The sequence below is a fragment of the Haliotis cracherodii genome, unplaced genomic scaffold, assembly GCF_022045235.1.
Source record: "Haliotis cracherodii isolate W230 unplaced genomic scaffold, xgHalCrac1.p SCAF_2, whole genome shotgun sequence".
NCBI classification, from domain to species: domain Eukaryota; kingdom Metazoa; phylum Mollusca; class Gastropoda; order Lepetellida; family Haliotidae; genus Haliotis; species Haliotis cracherodii.
The window spans coordinates 67,033,461-67,054,700 of NW_027266275.1; the positions used below are offsets into that span (position 1 = coordinate 67,033,461).

Consider the following 21,240-nt stretch of genomic DNA (forward strand, 5'->3'; position numbering starts at 1 on the left):
ATAAAGATATTGTAGTATAGCCTTGCAGGAATACATGATCCAGCCCCTTGGCGACGCAAGTATAAGGTTACATGTAGGCATGATGTTAACCTCCCTACACCAACGCACTTGTGACCTACTTTCTTATCATGTTAACACATGCCTTTCATAGATATATGACACGATCCCTCCGGTTTGTTTGTGTTCTTTTATGTATCTCACAGTCTGAATCACTACACGACTGGTTCATTGTCAACAAGACTGGTTCATTGTCAATAAGATCAGACATGTTCATATCGGGAACGACATACTAGGATTAGAAAGATTCTTTTCAATCTCCTTGTCTGTTCCTTGCCTTGTCGGGTTACAAACACTGCATGCATCTAATCGCCTGCATGGACCATGCATTGTCCTTGTAAGAAGGCTTTAGGCACTCGCTGCAAATAAGCACAGTCAGGGACATCTTGAATATGGACATGCATCAGGCTTCCCATGGCTATACTCAGAGCCTAGTTTAACGAGAGGAACTGAAAGGAAAGTTCATCGGGTCAACCTATAGCTATGGAATAATAACACAGAATAGAGAGCTCTCATCTTCCGAAGGACACCATGGAACAGTAGCCTATCTACTCAACATGTTGTCCGACCAGTGACCAGAACGTGGTGGGAGAGCGGCCATTCAACCTGCAACGTGAGAGGACAGCTGACTCGACACCGTCATTCAGGTAAGCATCTGTAATGTTTATGCACTGTATGTTGGGAGATATTTTCATCACAGAATGAGTGCAACCATTACGTACTGTATGTTGGAAGATATTATCACCCAGAGAAAGAGTGCAACCATTATGTATTGTATGTTGGGAGATATTTTCACCACAGAATGAGTGCAACCATTACGTACTGTATGTTGGAAGATATTATCACCCAGAGAAAGAGTGCAACCATTATGTATTGTATGTTGGGAGATATTTTCACCACAGAAAGAGTACAACCATTATGTACTGTATATTGGGAGATATTTTCACCACAGAAATAGTGCAACCATTATGTACTGTTTGTTGGAAAATATTATCCCCATAGAATGATTGTAACCATTCATGTTTCTAGGTTTGTCAGCACCATGCCCGTGCTCGTGGGTTTCACCGAAGTGGTAAACGTCTGAGACCTGCATCACTTCGGGCTTTCTTCCCACATTAAGCTGACACGCCGCGATGAACTTGAATTGTGTTAAAAGCGGCGTTAAACCCAACTCACTCACTTACTGAACGTTTATAGTATCTTGCATACCTCTAAATTACCACAAGCAATGGTACATGAATATATTATTCAATATATGTACTCGCGTGATGATCGGCAGAATTTCCATATAGTTCCCTATTTTATCTATTTTATCGAAAGGCTGTTTTTATTAATACTTTCAAATAAATCCAGTAATAGTTTTACGTATATCAGTAACAATTATTAAAATGTGTTAACAGCTTCTCATGGTTGTGAAAAATGAATCATGTGAAACCCATATACCAATAAACTGTAAATCATATTTATCAGATACACCCTCAATCACAACAAGATGCGCGTTGACAACGTGGCACTCTAACAACAGGTTGGCCTGTTAGCGTGAGACGGATGTTACGTTGAGGTGGATGTTCATTGACTATTTCCTATTCTATTCAAAAATACAGTAAGTCTACACTTCTAAATCTTGCGAAAAGTGGTTCTTGTGATACCTTTGTTAGAACAACATCATTCCCACACGCGAATAATATCATTCATGTGCGTGAATTTGCATAATATGAATGTAATAGTCGCAATAATATCGTGTCTCTTCTCAATAATGTATCGCGTAAGACTGATGATCAGATGTGTATAAGTAGAAATACTTGCGGAAAAGTATCGGTTTTAGGTAACTACAATCAACCACGTCCTGTTCATGTCAGTGTGCACCATCGTATCCTCAGATACTTTAAAACATTCGCGAAAATGTACAATATAACACTTATCAGTTATGTTGAATACACCAAGAAGTAATGCATTCGGAATATAATCGACAGGGAAAACTGTTTCTTTTATCATGCAGCGAAAACACTTTGACACAGGTTGTTGGTCAGATATCGAATCATCTTGTCTGTTTAACTGGTAATTGTGTTGAAAATATTAGTCCTGCCTGCTGAACCTTTTTAGCAACTCACACCTTCGGATGATGATTAAGATGCGTTTGGCAATAATAGTAGTGTTTAAAACTTATTATAACCTTCTTCCAGCTCCTAAACAAAATTAATGAATAAATATCGAAATACCCAGAAAATACTATTTGTGGAATTTCAAACATGAACACACCTTTAACTATAATCAGGAATTGTTTTTATTTGTTTTCAATACTTCCAAAACTTGACGAGGAGGATGCAGTTTATCATTTTGAGTTCAGTAGTTTCAATCTTTCAGATTCAAGAGGTTTCTTATTGTAGCGTTTGTGGAAGTCTGAAACGAGAGTTGAAAAGCACAAATCATGCATTTAGTTTTAGTTTTTGTTTTCTGAAAGACAGTTCGAATAATTGCCGCACAGCAAAGTGCTGTTTGTCCGCCATGACTGCTAAGAAAGGGGGATAACTAAACAGATCAAGGGAGATAAGTATGCTGACCACGGGAGATAACGCTTCGAGCATTCGTGTACCCGGATAACTGTTTCAGCCATAGTTAGCTTAGCTAGAAAGTAGTTTGAGTGTGCGCCCTTCCAAGTCATGGTCTTATTTTCTACATGTGACTATTTAATAAGTGTCTTCAAGTGATGAATCGATTGACTGGGCTATTATGGGTCGGGAAGGGTAGGAAAGTAAAGTGAAAGGTTAATCTCCTTAACAAGGCCCGTGAAGATCCGGGGTAGAATAGGTCTTAAGCAACCCAATGCTTGTAAGAGGCGACTATGCTTGTCGTAAGAAGCGACTAACGAGATCATGTGGTCAGAATCGCTGACTTGGTTGAAGCATGTCATCGTATCCCAATTGCGTAGATCGATTCTCATCACTTGGTGGTTGTCTGGTCCTGACTCGATTACTGACAGACCGCCGTCATATAACTGGAATATTGTTGAAAAACAAAGCAATAAAAAAACACGCCATACATAAAGTTAAACAACTATACACAATATACATGAGTGAGTGAGTGAGTTTGATTTTACGCCGCTTTTAGCAATATTCCAGCAATATCACGGCGGGGGACACCAGAAATTGGCTTCACACATTGTACCCATGTCGGGATTCGAACCCGGGTCTTCGGCATGACGAGCGAACGCTTTAACCACTAGGCTACCCGACCGCCCCCAATATACATGAGACAAGCAAATAATATGAAATGCCATGCACACATATATCCGTAGACAGTGTGTCATCAAGTGTATATTGAACTGTAGCACCGAAAACTGTACATTGTGTACTTGGCCATTTACACAATACAAATACAGAAGAAACATACACATGTTATAATTTCGATAAGGCTATAACAGCATTGTTTGATGACATGATTGAACCAGGAGCCACAGCTCCCTCAATCAAATGGTTATTAATAAACGTAAACTTGGAATATCGCAAAATCATTATACAAAGAATTACTCTTGACGAGGTCAATATGTTAAAACAGAACCTGGGGATCCGACCCCTGAGGTGGTCTAACCGGACCGAGGCCACAGGCTATACCGAAATTCACTTTCAAGTTTATGAAGCCTTTAAACGATGACTTGTTTCATTACAGTAACTTATCTGCGAACCTTAAAATGCTAGTTTACAAGACGCCATCTTGTTTTCTGGCAGACGAGTCAATATTCGTCACGTAACAGGTCAATACTGATCATGTGACGAGTCAGATTTCGAAGTTAGTGTCAGTCACATGATTTGGAGGTCTGCATTGAAATGTATTGTTTCGTTACAGATTAATCAAGAGAATTGAAATATTCTTAATAGAGGTATAACAAAATTAGATAAGAGATATAGACTCACAACAGATGTATCATGACTTGGATGGATAAAGTACTCTGTACAAACTAAACATTGAAATATCAGACCGCATTTGTATTTACTAATGGCTATCGATCTTGCTATATCGATGCAGTCAAACTTAATTAGCCTTTCAACCTATTAAAACTTGGAATATCAAAGTATATATGTATAAATACATGCGTTTGGATACAAACGTAATTACAGGACTTTTATATGCAGATTTGTAAAAGTTTATTGCATATGTCCGGAAGTATTCACATTAAGGTAAAAGGTCCTTGCGTGGCACCTAAATGCTTGTGGAATGTTTGCTACGTTGTCTACTAATGGCGTTATTTTATCATGGTTCTTTAAAGAACACAAGGAGGCGTTACATACACGGCATCCGACGATACACAGGAAATAGTCGAAGGTATCCAAGTCAACTCAATACAGTAGATTGGAATAACAACTAAATTATAACTTTCCTATGTATACAAAGCCCGGTTACCACATGCTAATGTGAAACGTTTACAATTGTTAGTCAGGTCTTGTAACGTGTAGCCTGGTTGAACGTGTGTCATCGTGTCCCGACCTCGTGAGTGCGTAGTTTTCGTGACGTCAGCCACTGGGTTGCATGGCCTCGAAGCGATTATTTACGCACAATATAGCTGATTGCCGTTAAACAACATTCACTCTAGAACATTTGTATGACAAAACACTTGCCATCCGAGGAGATGCTTTTCTTATATTTTTTCTCCACAAGTCCGTACGTTACAAAATGATTTTGTGGAAGTCCATGGTAACAAATTACAGCCCATAAACTACTCTCTCTATCTCTCCTGATCTGTCGATCGGATATTGCAGATGGAGAAGAACTGTGTGAGTGTCGACGCCATGGCGGAAACTGGAGGACGTCGACGTCGGTGTTTCAACAACATCCTCTGGTTCACTGCCGTGTTCAGTATGTCATCCCTGGTGCTGGAGGCAGTCAAATACCACACTGTGTCTCAGATCACCTCTCTGGAGAAGCAGTTTGGACTCAGCAGTACAAGAAGTGGCCTACTCCTAAGCTGCAGCGAAATCGGTTATCTTTCAACTATTTTCTTCTTCAGTCATTTTGGCGGAAGACGCTTTATACCTAGGATCCTGTCCTGCGCACTGGCTGTGTATGGCCTTGCTAGTTTAATGTCGGGTCTGTTACACTTCATGAATCCTGTATCGCTTCCTCGTGTCGGGGACCTCGGCTCCAACTATTCCTCTCACAATGTAAGACTATGTCAGGAATCCGTGCAGGACAATGAGCGATGTCCAGCTACGAAGGACCAAGCGACTGACAACGGACATTGGGTGTACAATGTGCTTGCCGTGCTTATGGTGATACAAGGGATGGGTAAATCCCCACGGTTTTCCCTGGGTTTACCGTACGTTGACAATAACTCCCGTGACAAACAGCAGTCGAGTTTACTGGCAGGTATGTATTTAGATGTAGAAGACGATGGCCATATATGATAATTTATTTTACGTGGTTGAAATGAGTGCCACGCACATGTCAGGCTACATGAAAAAAACAGTTTCCGTTATGAAGAAAAACCGAACTCGTATTTCTTTTAGAGCCTCGATTTAATTGTAGATATAAAACGTCAACGCCAGAAAATAACCAGTCTCGCTTGTCTTCCCAAACAAAAGACATTGACATGATAGCCCATTTACCGATTTTATTGAAATTAAAAACGTTAACTCGAAACTACTTCTCCTGCTGACAAGTAAAGAGTAGCACTTTAAAAATATGTTTGTTTTGCAACACAATGTGTTTGAAACACATTTCAAGGTTCATATGTATTTTGTAATGTCTATGATCTTGTAGGCATCATTATGACAGTGACGTTCTTCGGTCCAGCTCTTGCACTTGGCCTTGGTGGCGTTTTTAGCGCCATACCTGTTGATTTTAGTGGTGAGTACTTCTTATAGCCTCTGTAATCATTTTACAATCGTTTATTAACCAACAGCCGTGGGTAGGCTCACCCGCCTTTACCCTTTACGGTAAATTACGTTTATAACGAACACGCTTATAACGAACTGACGGATATAACAAACTGGCTTTTTTTATCCCGGCCTTTTGCTGTATATGTACTTATAACGAACTACGGTTATAACGAACTAGAATTAGTTATCCCATTGAGTTCGGTATAACCGTAGTTTACTGTATTATAATACTTGATTTCAAGAGACCCAGATGGATCCTCTTCACCCCCAGTGGGTCGGGGCATGGTGGCTCGGGTACTTGGTATTTGGATGTGCAGCCATCCTTCTTGCTGTACCCTTGGGCTGCTTTCCAAGGCACATTAAGAAACCCACAAAAAGACAAGTAAACGGCAAACGCCACTCCCTAAAGGAGGAATTATCAGGTATGTGAAATATCCATTCTCACCTAATACTCCATTTAAATAACCAAAACATACGATAATAAATACTTATGAGAGTAACTATTGTATTGATGATCAAGTTTAATCAGATCGATATTATTTAATAGTACAGTAAGACGTAAATGGTACAAACGTCTTTAGTGTTCAAATAATGAAGTGCTTATTACAATAACATTTCGGAGAAACTTTAATCAGATCATCAGCTTTTAGGTAACCTCAAAGTCCCTCCTCTGGGCAGACATTAGACTCTTGGAAGCATAATGACAACTGTAAGTAATTGAGTACTAGATTATACAAATACAGCCAAGTGATCGATGTGGATTTGTAGCGAGTTCTGAGCATTAATAACAATCCAGGAATGAGTAACACTACAAAATGTAGTTTAGACTATCTCTACTTGAAAAATACTTTTATAATTGTCTTATCACAATATAGCGTAATCGTTAGAATAAGTAACGTGTTATTTTGTTGTTTTGTTAGCTGCCACAACAGCAAAGACGCCTTAGTACATGGAAATGTCCTAATCCGCGCCTATCAGAGAGGTTGCACAAAATACTTGGGAGATAATATTCAATCTATAAGATGTCTATATTCTAAACGTGATTTTGAGACCGACAGTTACATATTTATGTTAGTTAGCCATGGCATCGTGGTCTACACAATAGAAGTCCTGCATGTCAATAGCTTATCCTTTTTTAAAATTCCTACGCTATATTTCATTACTTGATTAAGAGAATCCTAAGAAAATGAATGCAACACTATTTAAAGTAGTTTTTGCCATCGTAACATATCAGCAAAAATCTACGTGAGAATAGTGTAGTCTTCGTTGCTAGTGTGGTCAGTAGTTTCACCGACAAGGATAAATCAGCAACTTAACTGTGTTATTATTACTTCTAGAAAAACATGCAACATAGTATTACAGACTGTAATTTCAAAATGTAGCTTTTCAGATTCAACATTCAGTAAGTACATGTTAAAGGACTAATAACCGAGGTACCATTGAGGATATCCGTGGAAATATGTAGGATACAAGTGCCACATGTTATGTTCTCAGACGACACCAGGTTCACACTCCCTCCCCCTTGGTCATATTTGAAGACGTGTCAGTGAACGTAACGCCTTATGGTGGTTGTTCAGAGATGGTGTGGGGTGGGGTCGCCATGGCGGACAGAATGCTTTTTTACATTGTCAATGGGGTGGCCACAGTACTGTTTGATGCATACCCATGGTAATCATCCTCTGTACTTATAGATTTACCCAAGTCAGTGGTGCGAGTGTTGCGGAACCCAGTGGTTGCTTGTCTCCTGCTGGGAAACTGTTGCGTTCTCTTCTTCGTGGGGGGAAATATAGCCTTCGCCCCAAAATACATACAGAACCAGTTTGGGACACAGACTTCGAAAGCCAACTTTATAGTGGGTAAGAATACGCCGTCATTTCAAGGCCTTCTCGGTTACAAACACGTAAATGGATAAAAGATTTGTCTGTTGTCCTTTTCAAAATATTATAGTATATTAGCACACTTTGTAAATCCACATTCAAATTTTTTAATACTAAGTAAAATGGACACAGACAGGAACTAACGTTGTTCTGGGTATTTAGGGATGAGATAATCACATACAACAATGTCGTCGTATTCTTCGAATCTCCTTCAATGTGTTTTGAGATATTCTGCCAAAATTGTTTTCTAGTCATTCATTTCAAGTGTGTTTTAGTATATGTCAATGCCTGTAATAGGTGTAGAAGAACTTCTTTGGGCGACTGTGGGCACTCTGCTTGGTGGCATCCTCACCAGCAAACTCAAGCTGACCAACAGAGGTTGTGCGAAACTGATCATGATAGTAACCTTGGCCGCTTCGGCCTGCTACACCCTCACGCTGCTATTCGGATGTCCGAATCCCAGTATCAAGGGTCTGGGTGAGAGTAGGTGAGCCAAACAATATATCTTTGCATCTATGCACACACACACGCGCGCGCGCGCACTCACACGCACACAAACACACACACATGCATACACATGTCACGCATGCACGAACGCATACGCACGACATATAAACACACACGCACACACACGCACACGTACACACATAAACACACATACATACACAACACATAAACACGCGCACGCGCATACACACACATGTATATATATATACACACACACTTGCACACAATATCACACATACATATATAGATAGATAGATAGATACACACACACATATATGCACGTGAGTTTATGCATACATACATACATACACACACACATACACACACACACACACACACACACACACACACACACACACACACACACACACACACACACACACACACACACACACACACACACATACATACATACATACATACATACATACATACATACACAAACAAACAAACAAACAAACACCAATCAGTAAGCCGAGTTCATGCACCTTCAGAGATGTTTTTTCATAGTTACAATAATTACGCTTGATACTGACAAAGATTTGAATGTAACATGTCGGGGTTTTGTTCGTTTGTTCGTGTATCAAATAAGGCTGGCGTCTTTCAGCAGCACACCACGATATTGAATTCAGTGATACTCAACACCATTCGTTCAGTTTTGTATCTATACATTGTATGCACCGTGCATTGTATGGTTCAATCAAACGTTTAATACCTAAAACACAATAACATTTCTTTATATCTATAAATCGCATGCTTGATATTTCATATTAATTATTTTTATGTTTATATGATGACGGTGTTCTCATTCTACAATAACAGCAGTTTCAGAAGACTGAACTGCAATATCGAAAACAGAAGATTCAATATTATTCAAACTGTTTGAAACGTATATTATTATATTAAATTCGTTGTTATAATTGTGACATAATACTGTCTAGTACTCTGGACAGTTGTGATATCACTGTAAATACTGAACAATATTCCATTTATTGCTGTACTATTTATTACAATTCATTTGCATACAAACGATTCCAGTCATTTTTAGACAAACTAATTTTGGTGAAAAGGATGTAACTGTGAGTGAGTGATGTTTTACGCCGCTTGTAGCCATATTGCAACACTTTCATAGTGAGGATACCAGAAATTGGCCAGAACATATCCTATTGGGAATGCAACGCTACGTTTATGAATGAAATATTAGTTGCAGTTAAACGTTCATCAATTAATTTGAGCAAGGAAACGAACGATTATCCAATCAAAATCAATCTATAGAGGCCAACACTGTCTTACCTTCTTTCTCCACGTGGGATAAAACGTTGTAATTATATTCAGTCACATAAAACTACACTTTGCAGGCATAATATGACCAGCGCTTCCTACTGTGGGTGTGATGCGGATGAATTCATGCCGCTGTGTGGAGCTGACGGCGAGACGTACATCAGTCCGTGTATGGCTGGATGCAAATCTATAAATGGAACTGTAAGCATCTCCATCCCTGTGTAACACGATGCCACCCTCATACGGCAAATGTAATATCTTTTTCAGCAGATAATCGAACTGATTATTCTCTGGCGTTGACGTTTTACATTTAGTATTACGACAAAGGATAATATGAATTCCACATATAGCACAGAATTAGCCTAGTTACTATAACATACAAGTTTCATACACTGAACAAAGGTTGGTGATTATCGTTTGTTTACTTTAAGACCGCTTTTTTATCATGTCACACAAATGAAGCTTCTACGAATCTTTTTGAGTTTGTTGCTTATAAATGAATACAAACACATTCATGATGTGCACTGATCGTGCTGATGTCCTAAAAAGATTTTGATTGAAAAACTTGTGAATGGTCAAACTTTAGATCTAGAATTCTTTCAGCTTGTAAGAAAGCAGACCCCCTCCGTGGTCGTGTGGTAGAGCGTCTGCCCGGAGAGTGGTTGGTCCGGGGTTCGATCACCGACCACGTCATACTAAAAGACGTTAAAAGATGGTACTTGTTGTTAGAAACAGACTCCTTGATACTGATATCTGAAAATCACTGATGTCGATCAATATAGTACTGTATTGTTGTACAGCACGTATGGCACAACGCCATTTTTAAACCGTTTGTGCTTTCATTGTAAAAAGGGCCGGTGGCCTATTTACTGATTAAAGCATTTATTCATACATCGCATAATGATTGCACTATTCTATGAGTGATGCTATCTTCCAACATACAACCGCCTCCATGATCTAGTGGTAGAGCTTCCGCCCGGAAAGCGGAGGATCCGGTGTTCGATCCCCGACCGCGTCTTATAATGTTTGGCGCTCGGCATTAAGCTGCTAAAACAAGCCGCTGGTCGGCTCGGAGTCAGTACACTGTGTCTGAGTGGGGTATTCATGTTAAGCCGTGGCATGGTATCTCAGTGGGCTGGCACTGCAAATCGGCATCAGTCCGGACTAGTACAAGCAGCCACACACACATGTGCATCCACGTCGCTATATAAGTGCAATAATCTTGGACGCGACGTTAAACCCCATACTTTAAGGGCATAGTTGCAGTATCATTTGCTTTGTATAATTCATCATAAAACTGTTTAAGGTCATTAATTTACTATTGTATCAACATGTCAGACATACACGGGATGTAGCGAGGTACCCAGATTATGTTTCTATGTTTGTCAGCATCATACCAGTGCTCGAGTGGTAAACGTCTGAGACCTGCAACCCTCCCATTAATTTGACACGGTGCATAACTGGAATATTGTTAAAAGCGGCGGGAAACCCACCTCACTCACTATTTTACGAACATTTCAGACATACACGGGATGTAGTGAGATTCCTGGTGACGAGGGCACAGCGGGCAGCTGTCCGACAGAGTGTCCCTTCCTTTACCCCTACATCATCGTTGACCTGGTGGCCGGCCTAGCGGGGACTATCTCCATTGTTCCTATTCTCATGACCATCATCAAGTAGGTTTTCATCCCATCCCATGTTTAGTATGGAGGAGTCTTCTAATGTGTCTTATTGCTTCGATAGCACAAAATGGTGAGTCAATTCTTGACGTTCGTAGATAAGCAACGTGTACTGCAATCGGGTGTACGTGATTGTATTGTTTAATCGGTTTCACTCCATCACACCCACCTGTGAAGATCAGGGTTAGAATTGGTCACAGCAACTCATGGTTGTCATAAGAGGCGACTAACGAGAGCGGGTGGTCAGATTTGGTGACTAAAAATTGGTTGATGCTTCTTATGGTATCCCAGTAGCGTAGATCGATGCTCATGATATTTACAGACATTCGTCATACAGCATTTCTGAGTGTGACGTTAAGCAAACACCTAGGTAAGGGTGAGGGTGTACCGTCTATGGCTCAGTTCGAATGTTGAAAGTGATATTTTTGTACTTTGTAGATATACATGTTGAAAAGACGAATATTTGTTTACATTAAATTTTCCATTTCATCAAAATTTGGTTTTACATTCACATATTATTTATCATTTTCAGAACGGTCCAACCACGTGATAAACCCATGGCTGTCGCTTTGACGTCATTTCTGAATGGGCTGTTAGGTATGTGGCCAGCAACATATTGTTGGTGAAAAATGGAAAATGATACTCCAGTATTCAGTTGTTATGGAGATTGTAAATAACTCCAAAATTAGAAAAGTGGATTGAATTCTATAAGGTGTAATGTGACGACGTATATGGACTCCGTCGCCCTAATATAAGGGTAACGCTATTCTTCAGGGCATTATCATTTGCAGAAACGCGATGTCATTAACTGCCCGACAAAGGAATTAAGTTGAAAAGACCGTGGGCTTCTGCAAATGATGATCGTTATTACAACTTAAATGAATGGACTTTGTCCTCAAATAAAGAGAAACAACAATATAGGTTTTGAAACATTCACTGCAATCAACACTAATGTCACTGACCAAATTTACAAATATGAAAACGTCATAGCCAAACCACATGACGTCACTATAGAACGTGATGTCAGCTATCCCTATGACGTCACCTAACAACGAACGGGCATGATAAAGGCCCGTCGTCAAGCAATGTGAGGGCATTATTAAGTTACAGTGGCCCGCTCATTTCTGATAACATGCGGGCGGTTTAATGATAATTCTATCCATTGTAGTCAAATATGTTCTTAAACCCGTTGCTTTCTGTGCAGGTTTCCTCCCGGCGCCAATAGTATATGGAAAGGTCATTGACAGCTCGTGTATATTTTGGCAGACAGTTTGTGGTGAAGTTGGCGCATGCGCACTGTATGATCTTTCAAGCCTACGGTACCGTGTGAAATCCATGGACATTGGACTACAATCACTATCGGCTGCTGCGTACTTCGTCGCTTTTCTTCTGTTTAAGTATGGAGTCGTTGAGGAAGTCACTTCATCGGATGCAGCAGACGTTCAGATGGAATTGGCAGAAGAGAAAGTATTTCTTGATAATGATTTTAAACGAAACGATAAATGTTCTTAGTTCCACGTAATACTGTGTTCCTTTGTGCATCTTTTAGAAAATGTAACATATTTTAGTAGACAAGTCCATTAAGTCAATATAGAGGCCACTGTCCCAAAATGCAGACATATACAAATTGCATTTCTAAGTGCATTTATTTAGAACTACTAGTAAAAAGTATTATTTTATGGTATGAGGAAGACAAATATATCCAAAGACAAATACTCACATATAGCACAGACACACATATATAGCACAGACACACATATCATTTGTAGTATTTTGACAATTAAGCATACTGAGTGGTATTAAACTTATTTCTTAATGTTGCACATTAAATAGATATTAACAGAGATCATGTGTTGTTTGTGTATCTTGCGTGTTCATTACAGTTATCAATGTGTTTACTGCAATGTTATTTCTGATATATTTGGGGCGGTCGGGTAGCCTAGCGGTTAAAGCGTTTGCTTATCACGCCGAATACCCGGGTTCGATTGCCCACATGAGTACAATGTGTGAAGCCCATTTCTTATGTCCCCCGCTGTGATATTTCTGGAATATTGTTAAAAGCAGCGTTAAACCATACTCACTCACTCTGATATATTTATGACATAGTGTTTTTCAATTAGTTTCATCTTCTATGTACATTTTGTCAATAAGCCTACAGTGAGGACTTAATCTTAAATGATATGGTACATCAGTGTATCTTCCTGTCTCTGTCATCAGTCGAAGTTGTCCACTTCTACATTTTGTGAAACGCATTCTCAAATGTAAAAGAATAGCAATGCATTAACCAAAATGTAAAATGGAATTGTAAAAAAAGTGTTGGAACATTTATGAGACATGTTTATTGTAGAATACCACTTTTGTTTAAGATTATCAAGAAAGCTTATTTTAAATAATCTGATTTTAATATTCCCCAAATCCTGGCTTGTCTACACAAAGCAAAACCATAATTGAAATAGAATATGTTTGATATGTGTAGCCCACGTAACTCTGCCTGCTTCATCAAGAGACTTTAACATCAAACAACATTGGTGAGGTAGCATTGGCAGCAGGTATCGGATTAGTAATGTACACCTGGGCCCACTTGCACAAAGCGATCTTAGTGCTAAGATGATCGTAACTCCCATACTTTAACATAGGCTTACAATAGCCGTAGCACTAACATCGCTTTGTGCAGCTGGGACCAGTACTTAACTGCCCGTGACATGTATGAAAGCTGAAGTGGAGCTCTACCCCGTTCACCCAGTACAATATCAATGCATGTAGTTCTACTCACTTTCCGGAAACCTTTTAAACCTTTTAAGAAGTTTTACACTAAGTAAGGACAGGCTACATGGATGACCATTTTCTTTATTACAATTAGGGGCGACGTGTCTGTGTAGGTTCTAATACCGTTATCAAGCAGGTGAAGTACAGTATGGATGAGAAGTATATATACAGGTAGGAGGTTTTGTACAGTTTAGTAGAATGGGATGTGGTTACAATGTAGTGTAGAAGCCTGTTATCTACAAATGCGGGTGAGACAGAAAGACATAGTTGGAAAACCTCGTTTAAAGTAAACAACAGTTCTGAGAGTTTGAATAATATCAGTATCACTGCTACATCCGTGCGCCCTACAAGTTAAAGGAGGATTATCTGTTTTCTGTTCATTGTATTTTAATTTCGTTCCTAGTACGACGCCCTTATGAAGTAACGCTTAGGTAGAAAATGTCGCCTAAATATTGAGCATTTGTTTCTATTTAGATAATACAAGAAATGCATGCTAGATTAAGATTAAGTTGTTCAGACCTGAATAGAACGGTAAATACAAAATATCTTCCCGATCAGTCTTGTTCAATGACATGAGGACATCCATGCTGCACTTGTATAGGCGAATGTACAGAACTACAGTAACTGGCTTATTTAATGAAGGTATTTCAAATAGTGGTCTAATTACATAAACGAACTGAAATAAATAAATTGTATTTGATTGGTTAACCAAATTATATTTTTTCAAAAAGCAGAAAAAATGTAAGCCACATCTACAATTGGACTACTGTTTCCTGATTGACTGATAATAGAGTGGGCAGGGTATGTGTTGCATTAATGTGCTGAAGGATGTTTCTGATTTCGTATTGCTGTCTATAGGTTTTTTTGTGTGTGAAAGAATGAATAAGCATCCTGTGAACTTATTATTCTTACGTATATATTTATACAGTATGCGTGACTGTTTTTTTGTTTATACCTCTATAAACGCGGAAAAAAATATTAAAGTCAATTTTAATTGATTGAATGTATTGAATATGTATTGAATGATTAAATATGTATTAATACCCATTTGTTCACGACTGGTCTTAGAAAATGCATTTCTGCAGAAAATCTGCAGAAATATCTTGCAGAATTAGTATTTTTGCACAAGTCTCACTTTATTATATTATTAAATTCAGAACTCTCACCAGTCAAATTGTAGTTAACAAATCCGCATTTGAGTTAAAACATTAGGCTCTGTATTAAATCAATCCATTTAGCAGTGCGTGAATACTCTAATGACTGACTGACGACGGACAGAAAAGGGTATGACAAATTGATTGCCCGATGTGGTTTGGACCTCAAATTCAAGTATCTACCTCGGGGCCGGAAACGGTTTTGTCAGACAGGGCATAGCCGTGTGAGGTCGAAATGCTGAGACAATTATTGACACGTAATTGTCCCAGGCCGCGGCCTACAGTATTGGAGGAAGTCTCCATGTTTTAAAGGGGAAGTGTACACGCAAAAATCACTTTCTTTCTTTTTCTAAACAAAACGCAATTTTAGAATTAGTTAGTATCTGTGTTTGAAAATATACACTCATTTTTTTTCACAGTGAAAGTAGGAAGCTCACAATAGTGTGAAAGTGATATGCCGTTATGAGGCCTTCGTTTTACGAGCAAAATAGGCCTGAGTTATCCCCCTTAGATTATGACGTAATTGGTGCCAATTCAACTGGGTCCCTGTCTATTCTCAACGCAAAAGATATCAAGGACCAGTTTGCGGTAAAACAACATGGTCTACGACACACTCCGGCGCAGTGGTGACTCAGCATAACACAATTCTGACTGGCATCTGAGATGCTAGAATCACAAAACTGTACCTACACCACGTGAAGCGGCTCTAACAAAGCATGATGACGTCATAATGTTTATCAATTGGCACCAATGACGTCATATTGCAAGGGGCATAAGCCATGGTGTTTTTGTTATGGAAATAGAACACTTGGTAAATGTGAAGAATATAAATCGTTTTAGTGCAAAAAATATGTTAATTAAATATGATGTTTTCATATTTTTGTCTATGACACTTCCATGTTAACACTTTTAATGTGGAAAAAGTACAAGAAAAAATGGTTCATTTCCGTGTGAACTTGCCCTTTAAGGGAATCGTGGCTGTCAATCACAACAGGCTGCGGTCTGTCCGGCCCTCAGTACTTGTATATGGGGAGGTGAGACTACCCTAATATGTCCTCCTTCCAAGCTCATTGGATGTTTACGTGTAAATCATACTATATATACATGAAGCAAGTCAACTGTTCACCTGAAAACACACGGGACTATATCGAAGTCGAAATAGGGAATAGCATCGAACATCATTTTGGTCACTGATGTGTCAAATTTGGCTATCGTAAACAACCGTGACCATTCCCATTTTGAAACAATGTCTGTTGGGTATCAATTCATTACGAAACGGTCTTATAATATAAAAACATCACCACTGGATTATGTGAGGTGAATATGCTAAGACAATGGTCCTTCAACACTCCCGAAGCAAGCTTGTCCACTAGCCTATATCAAAGCCTAGTTTCTACCCTTGCCACGCTAAGGCATCTTCCCGTGGCAAGCGTGTCCACTAGCCTATATCAAAGCCTAGTTTCTACCCTTGCCACATGAAGGCATCTTCCCGAGGCAAGCGTGTCCACTAGCCTATATCAAAGCCTAGTTTCTACCCTTGCCACATGAAGGCATCTTCCCGAGGCAAGCGTGTCCACTAGCCTATATCAAAGCCTAGTTTCTACCCTTGCCACATGAAGGCATCTTCCCGAGGCAAGCGTGTCCACTAGCCTATATCAAAGCCTAGTTTCTACCCTTGCCACATGAAGGCATCTTCCCGAGGCAAGCGTGTCCACTAGCCTATATCAAAGCCTAGTTTCTACCCTTGCCACATGAAGGCATCTTCCCGAGGCAAGCGTGTCCACTAGCCTATATCAAAGCCTAGTTTCTACCCTTGCCACATGAAGGCATCTTCCCGAGGCAAGCGTGTCCACTAGCCTATATAAAAGCCTAGTTTCTACCCTTGCCACATGAAGGCATCTTCCCCAGGCAAGCGTGTCCACTCGCCTATATCAATGCCTACTTTCTACCCTTGCCACATGAAGGCATCTTCCCGAGGCAAGCGTGTCCACTAGCCTATATCAATGCCTAGTTTCTACCCTTGCCACATGAAGGCATCTTCCCGAGACAAGCGTGTCCACTAGCCTATATCAAAGCCTAGTTTCTACCCTTGCCACATCAAGTCAACTTTTCTTGGCTCAACCCTGGTGCTTCATCGTTACTAATGAAAACGCGATATCCAGTCAGATTGCTGTTCTTATCTCGTTTAGCTTCACAAAGACGTCTACCATAAGCGACGACCTTGTCGATCAGAAAACGAAAACATTCACGATTTCATCCCTGACACAAAAATATAGGCAATCATTTGGGGGTTTAAAAGGTGATTGTAATAACCTTTTTTTTCTTTACATGCAGATCTATACTCGTGCTCTGTGTATTTATTTTTTTAAATATTCAGACACCATTGAAAGAAGGTGACGTGGCGATTGTAGTGAACTCTGATTTGTTTGATGAATTGTGAGAATAAATCTGTTTAATATTTGATTTTACAACGGTTTCCTGTCCTTATCTTAAACTCTTAACAGGGATATATTAATACTGAGACTAGTTGGACATAAATGAATTAGAAGAGAAGTGTCGGCTGTAGTCGGTAAAAAAAGGGGGTAGTGTTTATATTCACGGAAAGGGGCCACCGGCCCATTATACACGCACACGCACACGCACACGCACACGCACACGCACACGCACACGCACATTATCACAGATCGCTTGACGTAAGTACAGCTACAAAATTAGCGTTGTATTTATACGTGGCATAGATGTGATAATTTGACTATAGTTTATGTTCATATACAACTGGAACATCCTTCAGAAAATTGTATTTGCTTTTCAAAGCAAAGAATATAAATTTTGTAAAACTCTTAATAATACTGCCATTGCTACAGGAGAACAAATGATATCAGCTGGTCATGGGTTGGATAAATATAATAGTATTATGGACGAATACTAGTTCGTTATCCTGTCTACAAAGGACATAGGCATTCATGTCTTGATCATGTCTGCCAGTTTCTATCAGAAGTAAATTCTGACAATATTCATTTTAAATAAATCTAGATCAAAATACGTAAAAAAAAATATTAGAGGAAATTATCCTCAATGAAGCAAAACAACTGATGTGTGGGGTAACTTGAAGATTCGCATCACAGCTTTGTTTTCAGTTTCTATACTTTTATAAGTTTAAATAGGTGCGGAAATTACATCGACATTTCCAAACCTCATTAAATCCGTTGAAATATCAAATTATGTCAATAATCTTAGCCAAACATTTACAATTCTTAGGTAAGAAACAGTTTTAACGAAAGCATCTTTTCACAATGTCATTATTTTGTTGTTTCTGTTTAAACCTAGGATACATTTTCACAATCTACCCTGAATATGGATGAAATCCCCAAGTTTCCGAACCATCTTAGGGCATCAGTTCAACATAAAACATAGATATCATAGGTCTGTGGAGAATGTACCCATATTTCCTGTATAACCCTCCATGATTGTTGTGCCAAAGTTTTCTGTGTTATATACCACGGTCCAAATAAAGATAATTGGGTGCCCAAATATTTATAGTTTGGGACGATTTCGACAACTTTATTGCCAATATTAAACTTTTCATAATATTTATCACCACTTTTATCCATGTTAGTACATAATTTCCATTTATCACAATATGTAACTTGCAAGGCGCTTTCGAAATCTAACAACAGACACGTCCAGCAAGATTATGTCATCAGCGAATAGGAGAGTAAATAGTTCCAATGCAAGCACTGTTATATCACCTGCTGCAAATCTCCGAGAATATACTACATCATTTATAAATGAGGTGAGTGAGTGGTCAGGAATTTGAGTGTTCTCTCTAAAACAAAATTGAAATAAGCGGCGTTTTCAAAGAAGACTAAGACTTAAATCTCACAAAGAACATGTCCAGACCTACCAAAGACAAGCAAACAAGTAGTGACACATCATGTGCTCCACATATCAGAGAATCAACTGTTAACTAATAAATGAGTAGAGTGGGTGCTCAGATATTGGAGTGTGATCCCTGAAAAATTGAGATTAGCGGCCTTTTCAACAAAGATTAAGATTTAAATCTCATAATGAACATGTCCAAACATGTCCAAAGACTTTTAAACGTTGCTTGGAAGAAAACGTAAAAAGTATGGATAAAAAGTTGAAAGTGGCTGAAAATTGCACTTCTACGGGCACTAAGACTGCGTACATGATTCAAATCATAGTGATGGTGCTGCGTTTATGGCGATAGCTCACAGAGCACGTAGAAATTATATGTGACAAACTTGTAATGGATACATTGGAATCGACATACAAATATTTGTCTCAGAAACTGGTCGAAATAATCAGTACGCGAGTTAAGGCTGAATTCAAGTCCGTGCTGACCTCGATTGTGAATTAGATGACATACGTAGGCACGGAAATCACAGTCTAACACTGATCGAAATTTTAAATACCTTGACAAAGATGAAATTTGATGTCAGTAGTATTTAACCCGACTTTATGCTAAATGAAGCAGAGTGATGGAGATAGTGAATATAATTATAAATATCATAGGAAATTCCCTAACGGATATTAATACTGCAGTGAGTTCGAAATGAACGAAATGTGATTACGTCATGTAAATATGTCCAAAAGAAGGCCTAGAAGAAATAAACGAAATAAGCATCACTGGAACACTTAAAAGTTCGCCAGCTGGAAGAAAAACGATGCAAGAAGAATTTGTCCTATCAAGAGAAGACTTTGATTAACATTTCCGAAAAATAAAACGTATGTTTCGGACGAAAGTTTACAAGCACATTCTTGACTTTTACTCGGTGTGGTTAATGACTGTAATAGTTACATATTCCCCTGGATATCATGAATGACGTGGTGCGTGGACTATAGACAGGCAATTGGTGCCGGAGAAGTGACATGACGATTTTAAAGGTATTAATACTGCAAATAACAATGTAACGGACTATTTGTTAAGAAGACCAAGACAACAATGCCGATTGCTCATAGTTGAACTGTCCAATATCCAGGTCAGACATGGCACATGCATTGACGTTCATGAAAATATTCCACATTGGCACTTCTTTAGCCAGGGAATTGTCCCCGATTAATGGAAAAGGGATTTTATTAATCCTGTTTGTAAATCAAAGATTACCACTACCAAATAGTGGTTATTATTTTGCCATGTAAAATTTACTGAGATATTATTAACAGTAAGCTCAGAAATTGACAAACTAGTGGAAGAACAAAACGGCTTCCGCACAAACAGAATATACCATGACCACAAATAAAACCCATACAGTGTTGTAAATAATTGGAAAATAATAGTCTAAACCTAGAGAGACGCAAGATTGGACAGACGCATAATTTATTTTATTATTCTAAATATTCTTCCTTTTATACCAGTATTTTTAGATTAAACCATTTCTAAAAGTTTAGAATTCTTTTCTAAATCCCGCCTGTTTCAGAACCACACAACTTTCCAAAGGAGTCAATGCAGCCATGCAGTAAGTCTACTGCAAATAATTTTGGCAATTTACCTACCTTCTAGAAGAGTAATTGACCTATAGTTCCTATGGGGCCTTGGTATTACTTAACTTGAAAGGTATTATGCCATAAAAACACTGCTCTGGATATATACGTCACAATAACATCGCATTAAACAACTGTCATAACATGTCACAAATGGGAGGAGCATTCTTAAAGTAACTCAACAGATCGTCCAGAATAGCCTGGGGCATCGTCTCACTTCATGTCATCAAGTGCGATCAATAGTTCCCTAGTTTGAGAGGTATGTGATAGAGTAAATTATCATATTCATACAGACGGTCACGCCACGGGGTGTGCAAAAGCTGGGCTTAAACAACATTTACCTCCCCTAAGTACCCGGAAGTAAAACTAGTGGAATGTTGTGTCCTGTCTCAATGGATTGTTTTGATATACTTGTAATACTTGAAATGATTAGACAATATAGTTTGTGGACAATTTTGTTTAGCCACGCTTTGTTCCAGATATTGAGTCAAGCTTCCAATGGTTTGACAAACACTGATTAACTGTTTTAATATGGTTGTAA

At 38.9% G+C, this 21,240-nt stretch overlaps 1 protein-coding gene across 2 annotated transcripts; it reads left to right on the forward strand.

The window, feature by feature from the left end:
- The first annotated feature begins 218 nt into the window (after positions 1 to 218).
- On the forward strand, positions 219 to 13,141 carry LOC139469466 (solute carrier organic anion transporter family member 3A1-like). 2 transcript variants are annotated; one of them, XM_071251648.1, is made up of 11 exons: positions 219 to 704; positions 4,322 to 4,377; positions 4,812 to 5,418; positions 5,812 to 5,898; positions 6,173 to 6,352; positions 7,622 to 7,786; positions 8,105 to 8,294; positions 9,673 to 9,796; positions 11,117 to 11,271; positions 11,807 to 11,871; positions 12,479 to 13,141. In XM_071251648.1, the coding sequence occupies exons 3-11, from the start codon at positions 4,812 to 4,814 to the stop codon at positions 12,784 to 12,786; spliced, it is 1,881 nt and encodes a 626-aa protein (XP_071107749.1). In that variant the 5' UTR covers positions 219 to 704; positions 4,322 to 4,377; the 3' UTR covers positions 12,787 to 13,141. The 2 variants fall into 2 exon arrangements, with proteins under 2 accessions (XP_071107749.1, XP_071107748.1); XM_071251647.1 differs by lacking the exon at positions 4,322 to 4,377.
- Positions 13,142 to 21,240: the final 8,099 nt, after the last annotated feature.